At 38.0% G+C, this 12,232-nt stretch overlaps 1 protein-coding gene across 7 annotated transcripts in view; it reads right to left on the bottom strand.

The window, feature by feature from the left end:
• The window catches only part of ccdc148 (coiled-coil domain containing 148), a 194,636-nt gene that overhangs the window by 106,103 nt on the left and 76,301 nt on the right, over positions 1 to 12,232 (bottom strand). For all 7 annotated transcript variants that reach the window (XR_010001326.1, XR_507326.3, XR_010001327.1 and 4 more), the window contains 3 exons: positions 11,376 to 11,530; positions 7,307 to 7,402; positions 7,044 to 7,225 (listed from right to left, as the gene is read on the bottom strand). Coding sequence is in view for 3 of the 7 variants with exons in the window: in XM_062965431.1 (XP_062821501.1) it covers positions 7,044 to 7,225; positions 7,307 to 7,402; positions 11,376 to 11,530 (433 nt within the window). In the remaining 4 variants the exon portion in view is untranslated. The remainder of the gene's footprint in view (positions 1 to 7,043; positions 7,226 to 7,306; positions 7,403 to 11,375; positions 11,531 to 12,232) is intronic.

Genomic DNA, 12,232 nt, shown 5'->3' with positions numbered 1-12,232 from the left:
AAATTGATACATATATATGTGTGTGTGCGCATGGTATGTACTTAATCAGATGGTTTTCAGAATAAGATGCCTGTAGTATATGCAGAAGATCCAGTGTGGTGTAGTGGCATGAGCATTGAACTATGATTCTGGAGAGCAGATTTGCACCTAGCCACAGAACCCACTGGGGGATCAGCCATGGAACCCATTGGGGGATCTAAGGCAAGTTGTACTCTTTCAACCTCAGAAGAAGACAAACGCTTCTGAACAAATTTTGCCAAGAAAACTACATAGTCACTATAAGTCAGAAATGACTTGAAGGCACACAACAGCAAGATAGACAGTAGTCGCCATAATACAGATTCATAGGGGGTCCCATTGATAGCACTACTAGACTTTCAACTATGCTCTGATAAACTTCATCTGATTGCTCTGATGCTATTACCTATGTCTATTCACACAACACGGTATTAGTGATATAGATCTACGTTGTCTTGTCTTCATGCTATCTGCTCCTAGAGCTCATAAAAGAGCTCTATGACTGAAAATTCTAACAACAACTCCCTGATAGAGTCATCATAAGTTGGAAATGATTTGAAGGTACACAACAACAATTAAAGTTGCAAATTACCAGAATGCCATAGAATTCTACCATGGCAGATAAAGTGTAAAGGAGCCCCTACCCTCAGCGATGCTTCATGAAGCAATCATTATTATCACTACCACAATGGTAGCACACACACAAAAAGTCTGTTCTCTAGAAACAGCTTTTCTAGTTTGGGAATGTTATGAAGACAATTGCAGCTCTGATCAATAGCCAAACGCCTAGCAGCATTTTGCTTATGTCTGATTCTCAGTTCAAAAAGGAATCTATTTGAGCTATACATTATACAACGGGCCTCCCTCACCTTTTTCATCTGAACGTTTGCACAGTGTTACTGTCAATGTAATGAGCTGGATTCATGCTGGTGCATTATGATAGAAAGCACACCTTTCCCAGGTTTGTACAGTGGCGATAGAAGGCAGGCAAGATTTGCTAGCTCCAAGCAGACTATTAAAAGAGTGAAACAAATCTGCCACACTGAATTGACACTTGCTCTGAAAGTCTTCCCCTTGCAGTAAAGAATATCTTTCCGTTTTCAAGGAAGGTAGCTGCACTGGTCTGTTGTAGCAAAAACAACAGGAACTACTATCTACCCAACAAAATTTATCCTTAAAGATTAACACATTGTATTAGGTCCAAGTTTCTATAGACTGGATTATATGAGTCTCTACTGCCATATAATCTGGGACAAGCAGATAATCTGGGATGAGATCCTGGGATACAGGACAGTGTAGAAGAGGCTTAAGGTAGGAGGATTTGATTAGTTAGGTGAGAGAGAAAGTTAAAAAAAAAGTATAAACATTTACCATTACCTTAATTGGCAATATCAAGAAATAATTATGTGGGGGCACAGATATCCTATCACAGACGAGCTGCTTAATATGTACATTCCAATAAAAAATCAAATAGTCAAAGAAAGTTTAGCTTTCCATTTAATTCTGATTACAATGAAATATTTATATCAAGGAAATCACACCATGTTTTTCTCTCTTCAGTTATGGCTATTTCTCCTGTACATATTGCCGTGTGAATCAGATGGCAGCTACTCTCAGGGGGCTCTTGCAGTATTTTCACGTCACTGTAACTTTTTCTCACTAGTGAAAAAGTGATAGCAAAACAACGTTGTTCTCCTTTGTGCCAGCAGGACTGATGACTTGAAAGTTGGGTTGCTGACCTGAAGATTGCCCGTTTGAATCCAACCCAAGGAGAGTGTGGATGAGCTCCATCTATCAGCTTCAGCTCCATGTGGGGACATGAGAGAAGCCTCCCACAAGAATGGTAAAAACATCAAAACATCCAGGCGCCCCCTGGGCAATGTCCTTGCAGATGGCCAATTCTCTCACACCAGAAGCGACTTGCAGTTTCTCAAGTCGCTCCTGACATGAAACAAAAATGTACAGCACTAGGAAATAGAGAAGACACTTTATATGGCTCCCTTCTCTCTATAAATCCCATCGCAACCCTTGAATGTTGGTTTGCTGAGAGATTAAAGTGGCTCAAGGTCACAAAGCACTTTTCAAGACCACAAATTAGAATTTGGAACCCCCTGTTCCAAACCCAGCACTTGAATATTAGGAAGTCCTGATGGCAAAAACTGTTCAACAGTGGAATGTGCTGCTGCCTCGGAGTGTGGTGGAGTCTCCTTCTCTGGAGGTTTTTAAGTAGAGGCTGGATGGCCATCTGTCGGGGTACTTTGATTGTGTGTTTCCTGTATGGCAGAAGGCAGCTGGCTTAGATGGTCCTTGTGGCCTCTGTTATCTCTATGATTCTATGACTTGAGATATTACTCTAAACTGACTCTCCTTCAAATCATCCTTAACTGTAAAAAAATGGTATGACAGTTGAAGGATAATGAGAAAAGAAGAAAAAAATCCATGTGCTGAATTTGAATAATTAGAATGCAAATTAGATTGATTTGCATAATTAGAAGAGGAATCTGGCAACTGTACAGAAGGCATGTTTGGATCCAACCTAATATGCTTGTTCTCTGAGAGGTTGAACCCATGGTAGGGCTGTTCACCATAGGTCAAAGGGTCGCTGTATCATTTATTACATTTTTAGTATTAATTGTATTCTCTGCTCTCAGACACCAACATCTATTTCAGTGGGATAAAAGAATTTAAATCACATTCACTCCTTCCATTTCTCATTCTATCCACACACAAACTCAGAGAAAAATATTTTCCACATTAGAAACGACAGGGAAAATTATGTGTGACCACTCAAATTTCCAGTCACTGCCTCTTCTTGTAAGCTCCAATATCTTCTATTTTAAGAGCTTTCTTCCATTTGGATCTTTTATCAATGAAGTCACAACTGAAGTGGCTTTTCCAATCGACGCTTGGGCTTTTCAGGTCTGAAATGACTTTTCTTTTCAAAAGTGAAAAATGTCTAAACAGAATGTCATTCTGTATAGAGCTACAGATTGCTTGTTTATCATTTTTCCCATACTGGCATCAGCGCAAGCCATTTACTCAGGGGCTGACACTGTCATCCTATTTGCTCTTTAATACATCCTGTTGATTTCAGCAAAACTTCCTTTAAATAAACTGAGGCTTGTTGTTTCCTGAACACACAATTCACTGAACACAGTGATATTTTATTCTGAACAAACATGAATGAGACTGTGCTGCTATTTTGTTGTTCTTACTAATTCTACTGCGTTGCTCCCATACCTTTTTGAATAAAAGCACAATATAGTTCAAAAATTTTCTGAATTGGACTGGGTGTCATCAGGAGCAGTTTCTGTGTCCTAAAATAATCTGTTCAAACCCCATAGTTGTACATTTGACAAATCTTTCCATTTTATTTGGTTTGCTTTTTTGTTGCTTGTTTCAGTTGTTTTTTTAAAAAATAGACTTAATTACTAGCACATTCTAGCTTTTAGTTGATGTACATTTCATGGATCCGAGTTCCTTAACCTTTTCCCACTCATGATCTCTTTCCACCTGAGACATTTTTTCCATGATCCCAGGTATATAGGTGTATAAAACAAATATAAAAATCAAACATTTACTGATAATAAATCAGCATTTTCAAGGCTTGTAAACAGGCTGATTTTCCTTTTTATGGAGTACAGCTGCAGAGTCAACTGTAAACTCTGCATGTTGTTGCTAACATATTTGTGTAAATGGGTGGCACTCAGAAATCTTTTATTGTTGTCAATTTTTGTGACCCCAACATTGAGCTGGAGAGGGGCATTTGGGGTTGGAATCCACAATGTAAGAAGCAGTGTTAAATATAACATAGATATGGCATAGGATTTGTGGGGGGTGGGATACCCAACAGTGGATGCTTAAGGCACATAGAAAACATGAAACCAAGGTGTTCTCTTGTGTCTTGTATTTCTCTCTCTACCTCCTTAGCTCGTGAAAACATGAAGACCGCTGACTGTTCACTGCTGAATGATTACTAGCACTTGAAACAAAGCTATCCGTCATTTTCAGAATACATTTCTTTATCTCGCAGCAGTGTTCCTTCTGGTAATCAGGTTTAACTTTTAAAAGTGGCAAAATCCAACCATATATTTTGGAATAACGTCAATTCTGCCTTTGAAAAAGCACATGGGTTTTTGGAGGAATATTCACATTGTAGTCTTTCATTCCACTGTGCAGAGGTAGAAGATGATACTATGGTTCTAACGCAGGCATGGGCAAACTTTGACCCTCCAGGTGTTTTGGACTTCAACTGCCACAATTCCTAACAGTTGGTAAGATGGCTGGGATTTCTGGGAGTTGAAGTCCAAAACACCTGGAGGGCCAAGGTTTGCCCATGCCTATTCTAACATGTCCCCTTGTTAAGTTTCCAAGACGTGACCATACTCTCTCTGTAAGGGATGGCCCAAACAAAGCAATTTGTTGCAATGTGAATAAGGGATAGGCTTCAGTGGTCTTCCCTCCTCTTCTCTACTGGTAAGCTTAGTTGCTAAAGAGGCTTCTTTTGTTCTTAAGTCATAGCTCTTTCAATGACATCTGAACCCAGAAACTGACTTAAGAACTGCCAACAAACTGACAGCTGTTTTTCAAGTGGTATGATAAAACCTATATTTTTAGACATACTTTTAAAGAAGAAAGTTTTTAAAATCATGCTAGAGTGTGCTGCGTAGTGTTTTATGTATTTTAATAGGTTTTTAATAGTATTAATAGGTTTTTAATGGTTTTAACTTTTCTATTTTAATAGTTCCCTGTTTAATTCTGTTTTAGTGTTTCTATGTTGCAGATTTTAAATTGTACATTGTATTGTTTTTTAGCACTATTAATCACTTTGAGTCTCTTTGAGTCCTGTCGCCACTGCCTGTATCCCAGACCCGCCTTGTGGGAACAAGGGAGAGGGCCTTTTCTGCTGTGGCCCCCCGTTTGTGGAACTCACTGCCCATCGAAATCAGGCAAGCCCCCACTCTTTTAGCTTTCAGGAAAGATTTAAAAACCTGGCTTTTCCGATGTGCTTTCGGAGAGTAACTATTACACACTTCTTTTGTTACTCCCCCCAACATCTATCCTCTAGATTGTTTTTCTATCTTATGTCCCTGTTCCCCGTGGTTGTATTCTTATCCTTTTCTCACCCCAAGTTTTAACTAAGTGTCTCATGCGGCCCGCCCTGTTATATTGGGTTTTTTTTTATTTTGTGTTGCACTGTACATGATTATTTATTGTATTGTTTAATTGTATTATGATATGTTGTTTTTATATTTTGCTATATTGTACTGTTCTGGGCATGGCCCCATGTAAGCCGCCCCGAGTCCCCGTTGGGGAGATGGTGGCGGGGTATAAATAAAGTTTTATTATTATTATTATTATTATTTTAAGAAAGAAAGCATGGGATATGAATAAAATAACATCAACAAAAACAACAATACAAACCAGCATTACAAAGTAGATCATTTAAACTCCATCTCAGTCTATCAAACTATGATTTGTTAAAATCTGATACGCAAAATACTCAACCAGTGAAAACAACATAGCCTTTGAAGCCAAACACATGGAATATTACTGACAAAGTCGTGTATGCAAAAGTCACCTTTGAACACACTCATTATTACTCTCAACCAAAGATCATTTATGTCCCGGTGCTGAAGAAAAGCTCGAATGTTCTAGGTATTAGGGCTGTAATCCTCTGTATCAGGCATGCACATCCCAGGCCATCCAAGTGTTTGGGATTCCAACCCCCAGAAGCCTTAGCCAGCTTGTCTAATGGTTAGGAATTCTGGGAACTGGTCCAAAATATGTGGAAGGCCACAGGATGTGCAGCCCTGCTCTATACCTTACCCTGCTGGTACGTTTCACTGACTGTGTGGCCTACTTCTAAGTATATCTGCATAAAATTACATGTTTAGTCATAACAAAGAGCTGCAGTGGCACAATGGGTTAAACCCTTGTGAACTGCTGATCTGAAGGTTGCCGGTTTGAACCCATGAGGCAGAGGGAGTCCCTGTCTATCAGCTCTAGCTTGCGAGAACACAAGAGTAGCCTCCTAGTAACACATCCGGCACCCCCTGGGCAATGTCTCTGAAGATGGCAAACTTTCTTACACCAGAAGCAACTTCACTTCTGAAACAATTTTAAAAAATCCTTGCATGCATGCAATGATACCAAACAGAAGTGCTGTGTGTCACAATTGTCCCTGATTTATATTTGCTTAGAATACAAAAGGCATGAAATGCATGGCAAAAGGTTTTGGTTGATGCTCCTCAGGAATGATAAAGGACTAGTTCAACTATAAACCAAGATTTACACTGTTGTAACCAGCAATGATTTTGTGCGCCTATTTGGTAAATGTGTGATTTTTTAAAAAAAAGGCATAACACTTATCTAAACCATTATTTAAACCATCCACATTCTAAAGATTAACAAATACCAGGATCCAAATGGTTTCTGGAGCAGCCCTGCTTCTACTCCACATGCATGAAGCTGCTCATTTGTAATTGGAAAACAGGAAACTGGGACACCAGAAATGCCTACTGTGAGAAAACTGGATGGTTTGGCTGGATTATAACTCCCCAGCTCATATATTGGTCTATATATGTGAATATCTCACAAAATAAACCTCCTCTGTGGAAAGATGTGGCTTAACAGTTGTATGGACAACTGTTTATGACTTTTAGTAAAAATACAAAACAATCCATCATAAATTAATATAATTACAAAAGTAAGAAATGAGAAACATTGCATCCATATTAAATATGAAGATGATTACTGCATACCGTATTTCTGGTGATCTAACTTCTTGAATATTTCGCATATTATTTTGGACAAGGCATTTTACAAAGAGACAGCTCTCTCAGCTGTGTAAACAGTTTCTGACTATTTAATCCCACAGAGCTGGGCAGAGACAACTATGCATTGTGCTCAATGAAAAGACAACAGATTTTGTTCCTAGTAAATGAAATTGCAATCTCAGAAGGCTCCAATATAAAAAACATTGTGCCTAGCCTTTAAAGAAACATGACATCAGGTTTGATTACCTTGATATGACTTTTAACTCTTGATCAACCTCCTGGAGCTTTAGCCAATATTCATTTGCTAGTTTATCAAATTCTGTAAACACTGAAGCTTTCAAATCAGGATACGGACACTCCAAGGCCAATAACTGTGGTGGTAGCTCATGGATGAGAGCAATTTTGTCTTCTAAAGAATAAGCCAGTGCCTACGATAAAATGAAATATTGTTGGTAAATATGGAAAAAATATATTTAACATGATTTTTTTTTTTAGAAAATTGAACTTACTTCATCTACAAATTCTTCAAGCTCCTGTTCCAAAGGCTCTCTCTCACAATGAAGCTTTTTCAAGATCAATTGCTGTTGCTTCTTCACAAACTCTACCTAATTAAAAAAATATTATTTTCAAGGGTTAAAAGATAGCTGGAGCTGGTGCTGTCCAAATCTTGTAGGGCATTATACTATTTATTTATTATATTATAACCCTGCCTTCCCTTTAAGGACCTCAAGGGAGCATAACAAGTTTTCTCCTAACCTCCTTTTGAGATCCTCCCATCCATTCTACAACTCAGAGCAGAAAGCAGGCTTAAAGAAAATTACCTTCCTATGGTTACCAATCAAGTAGTGTGACTCAGGTCTCTCTGCCCCTAGCCCAACAGTCTAAGCCAGTCCACGGGCCTTAATTTGGGAACCCCTGATCTAAGGCCCCTTCCACACTACCCTATATCCCAGGATCTGATCTAGATTATCTGGCAGTGGAGACTCATATAATCCAGTTTAATGCAGTTAATCTGGGATCAGATCCTGGGATATAGAGAATTGGAAGGGGCCTAAGCATTATACAGCACTAGTTCTTTTCAATATCATGGTTCTTTTCAGTAAGTTGCTTTGACATGCTTGAGCAGTCCCTTCTGAAGGGTGAAAAGACATCACAAATCCCCTAAATTTGTTCTGCCTGGGAACAAGCAGAATTTCTTATTCTACCTGTAGGACTAGTGGGGCAGAAAAACAGAAGAGATATATCTGTATGTTCAGTAGAACTCTGTGGATATTATAAATAATAATAAATAAATACATTTTATTTGTTACTCGCCTCTCCTCAATTCTACCACATGAATAAAATCATAAATCCATAATAGTTATGCAAGGGCGGATAAAGACAATTTGTTTTGCTCTAATAGCCAGGAAAGAAAAGAAATAGCACACAAAATGCCAAATGAGGCAGGACAAATGAGGCCTCTCAGTTCTAAGGCTCAGGCCCCTTCTATACTGCCAAGATCTGAACCCAGATTATCTACTTATCCAAGATGATATGATAGTGGAGACTCATATAATCCAGTTCAAAGCAGATAATCTTGGATCAGATCTTGGGATATAGGGGAGTGTAGAGCCAGTCTCAGATTCTCTGGATATTTTTTTAATATTTCAGTTTTTGATTCACACTGTTACAGTGCTAAATAACAACAAACAAACAGAAATAATGAATAACTGCTATTGTGATAGTCTGCCAATTTAGCTGCAACCTATGATAACCTTGTGAACGTGAGATTTCCAAAAGACAAGGTTATTTTACAACCCTTCTCAGGTCATATAAACCCAAGGTTCTGGCTTCCTTTACTGAATCTATTCACCTATCTTTCTCTCTTTCTACTGCTTTTGACCTTATCAATCATTATTATATTTTACAGTGTGTCATATTGTCTCATAAGATGCCAAAAGTGTGATTAATAAATAATAATAATAATAATAAATCTTTATTTATATCCCACTTTTCTCTCTAAACAGGACCCAAAGCAGCTTACAACATTATATAAAAAACAATACAAAGCAATATACATATGTAAAACAATAACATATAAAAACAAATTTACAATATAAAATAAATAAACATTTTTAAAAAAAACATTTGTCTAATACAGTTATTGCAGGCAACTCAGCAAGACAGATGGTAAACATACACACGACTCAATAAAAGTTGCCTTCCTGTTATTACAGCTAAGTGTCTTCATCAAAAGCTTGCACGAACAAGAAGGTCTTTAGCTGCTTTTTAAAAGATGTCAGGGAAGGGGCTATTTTAACCTCATTGGGGAGAGAGTTCCAAAGAGTTGATAGTCTTAGATAATTCCGATTTCTAGTGAAAACCAAGACCTGTGCTCTACAATGAACTTTTTGTCTTTTTGTCAGAGCATGGTATCTTCAGAACATTTCTCCAGCACCACTGTTCAAATCAGTTCTCTTCCTATCAGCTTTCTTCACAGTTTTGCTTTGAAATCCATATGTACATATCAGAAATACTATGGCCTGGATGAGCCTGGTTTTGATCATCAGTATCTTTGCCCTTGATAATATTATTGAGACCCTTCATAGCTGTCCTTCGAAGTCTTCCTCTTACTTTGCGTTTTTTTACTTCATTTTGAATGAAGATAATAATAATAATAATAATAATAATAATAATAATAATAATAATAATAACAATAATAAGCTTTATTTATATCTCACACCTTCTCCCCTCGGGGACTTGGGGCAGCTAACAACAAGAAAAAACAATATACAGTAGAGTCTCACTTATCCAAGATAAATGGTCCGGCAGAACATTGGATAAGCGAAAATCTTGGATAATAAGGAGGGATTAAGAAAAAAGCCTATTAAACATAAAATTACATTATGATTTTACGAATTTAGCACCAAAACATGGCAACATTTACTACAAAAACATTGACTACTAAAAGGCAGACTGCCTTGGATAATACAGAACATTGGATAAGTGAAGCTTGGATAAGTGAGACTCTACTGTACATAGTATCAATCACACTTACATTCCAAAAGGTAAAATCAAAGCAAACAGATCAGAAGGACAAATCACAATACGTAGAGAAAATAATCCCAATAAAATGTATTAATTATAGCTCATAATATCACCCATACAAGAATAAAACATTACCACAATTAAATCATATGCAGTAGTACCATTAAAGCAACATAGAATCTGCTCTTATTGGTAAAAGCAATATAACCCAATTAAAATTGATCCTTTTAAAACCTCCATTCTTAGTTTACAGTTTCAAAAGCTTGGATGACTAGAGGAATACTAGATAAGAGTAAACTTGCAATCTAAAACATCTAAAAGTATTTCAGTGGCATCACTGAGGTGTGTGTACTGCACTGGGTGGCCCCATCTGAGAGAGTAACAGAAAATGGTCTATTACAGATGATACATGCCTGATGGCTGCAGTGCTCCTTACGTACCCAGGCGAGGCTTTACTTCTGCTCCTGTTGTTGCTGCACACCCTCTTCAGCCAAGTCTGCTGTGCAAAAGCACAGCCACGCGCCAACACAAGGACATTAAATAATGTGCTTGTTGGCCTACCATTACAATTTCCCCCTTCTACCTCTACCTTCCACTCTAATTGGTTTCTATGTAGAGAACCAGGGAGATGAAGGGCATTAGACTGTTTGTTTGCTTCAAGAAGCATAATGACTTGGACTGCTCACAACATAGTGGTTCCAGGATAGTAGATATCTACATAGTAGGACAAATGGAAAAAAGTATCCCTACAGATGGTGTGGAGTTAGCAACCCGACTGACATTTACCACAGAAAAGCTAAATAACATGTTGACATAGCCACTAATTAGGGCTTATACAGAATGCACATATTTTCATATGCATGTGTCTTCTAAAAGGCTAAGTCGGCATATTAATAAATAATGAACAGCAAGGCAGATTAAGAGTTAGAGAGTATAGAACTAAAAGCATTTCCCCTGCTGAAAAGCAATAAATTGGCTTTCAGATAAACAAACAACAGTTCATACATTGTTGTAATCCTACCTCCTAGTCCCACCTAAAATTAGCATTAACAAGAGCATACCTGGATACACATATGCATTCAATCCCCAAAGAAGTATTTGCTTTACATTTTAAAAACTTCCAAAGCTCATGAGAAAAAAAATACAGATTCAGGGCATAGATTTATTTAGATCTGAAACTTGGAGAATTTTGTTTACATATTTGTCAGCACATGCAACATTTTTGAAAACAAGTAGCAAGAAACATAAACTACAGCACACATGAAGAGCTAATGCCCCACCAGATGTTTGCATCATTCCTAATAATTAGCCATGTTGGTTGGGACTGATGGGAGCTGGAGTCCAGTAAGTTCTGTGGGACTTACTGGACTCCCTGGGCTACCTAGGAAGAATATAAGGCGGCTTATCCCAAATAACATAAAAATCTTTACTTTGCTTGCCCTTCTTCGACTGAGTTGCTTGACTTACCCCATTGACCTAGGACACAGGACTAGCCACAGGATTGTCCCACATTGGGAAGGGAACTGTGCTGAAGTCTATAGAATGACTAACCTCTTCTAATACTCCATCTGGATTAAGGTCATATTCCTGACACTCTCGGTTGGCCTGCATTTCCAACAGTCTGTATCGTAAATCTTCTCTCAACTGCCATACAGGCTGCACTGTATTTGCTTGAAATGTATCCAATTCCTTTGATAATTTATATCCTAGAAGGAGTTAAATACAAATTAGTAATGCTGGTAAGCAGAAGCAATAGTCAATTAATCACCAGACTCTGCCAATTAATAGATTACATTCTGCATTTCCAACATGAGACATATTTTTCAGAAGAAGGAATTGTACATTAAATTAAAAGGTCGGTCTGCTCAGAAAATCAAACGTAGTGAATATAGAGCTTCTACACAGGCACTGAAGAAAGAGAAAAGGAAAGGAGAGAATGTCAATAGAACATAGGGAAGGCTCCTCACTCTGCTCATAATTTTAACAGTTCTACAAATTGGTTTATGAGTGGTCAGTGCTCCCTGAGGAAGCTTCAAGAAGTAACACATGAAATATGAAATTCCACAGCTACAAACTCTGGGTAAAAGATTTGGTAGTTGTATCAAGCTAGCTGTCTTCCACTTGTTTGTCATGGATGAACCACTTTTCCTTCTTCCCGTCTGGTCTCCACCCTGTATTATGAATATTCAAAGTTGTTTCAGGAAACAGACGTGCAATTTTGCCAAGGCATTCATGCACGTAGCAGGGGCTACTACAAGCATACCTCAGTTAACAACACCTCTGACAAATAAGCCCCTTTTAAGCAAAGTTTTTTACTTGCTCAGTCCCTCTCTCCCACGCACGTATGCATGCAAGCACACACAGACACTTTGCTTCCTATTCTTTGTCTATCTGGACTTAATTTTAAC

Source organism: Anolis carolinensis, chromosome 1 (genome assembly GCF_035594765.1).
Source record: "Anolis carolinensis isolate JA03-04 chromosome 1, rAnoCar3.1.pri, whole genome shotgun sequence".
NCBI lineage: Eukaryota > Metazoa > Chordata > Lepidosauria > Squamata > Dactyloidae > Anolis > Anolis carolinensis.
The sequence above is the reverse complement of the archived record's forward strand: the minus strand, read 5'-3'. Positions and strand labels throughout refer to the sequence as shown.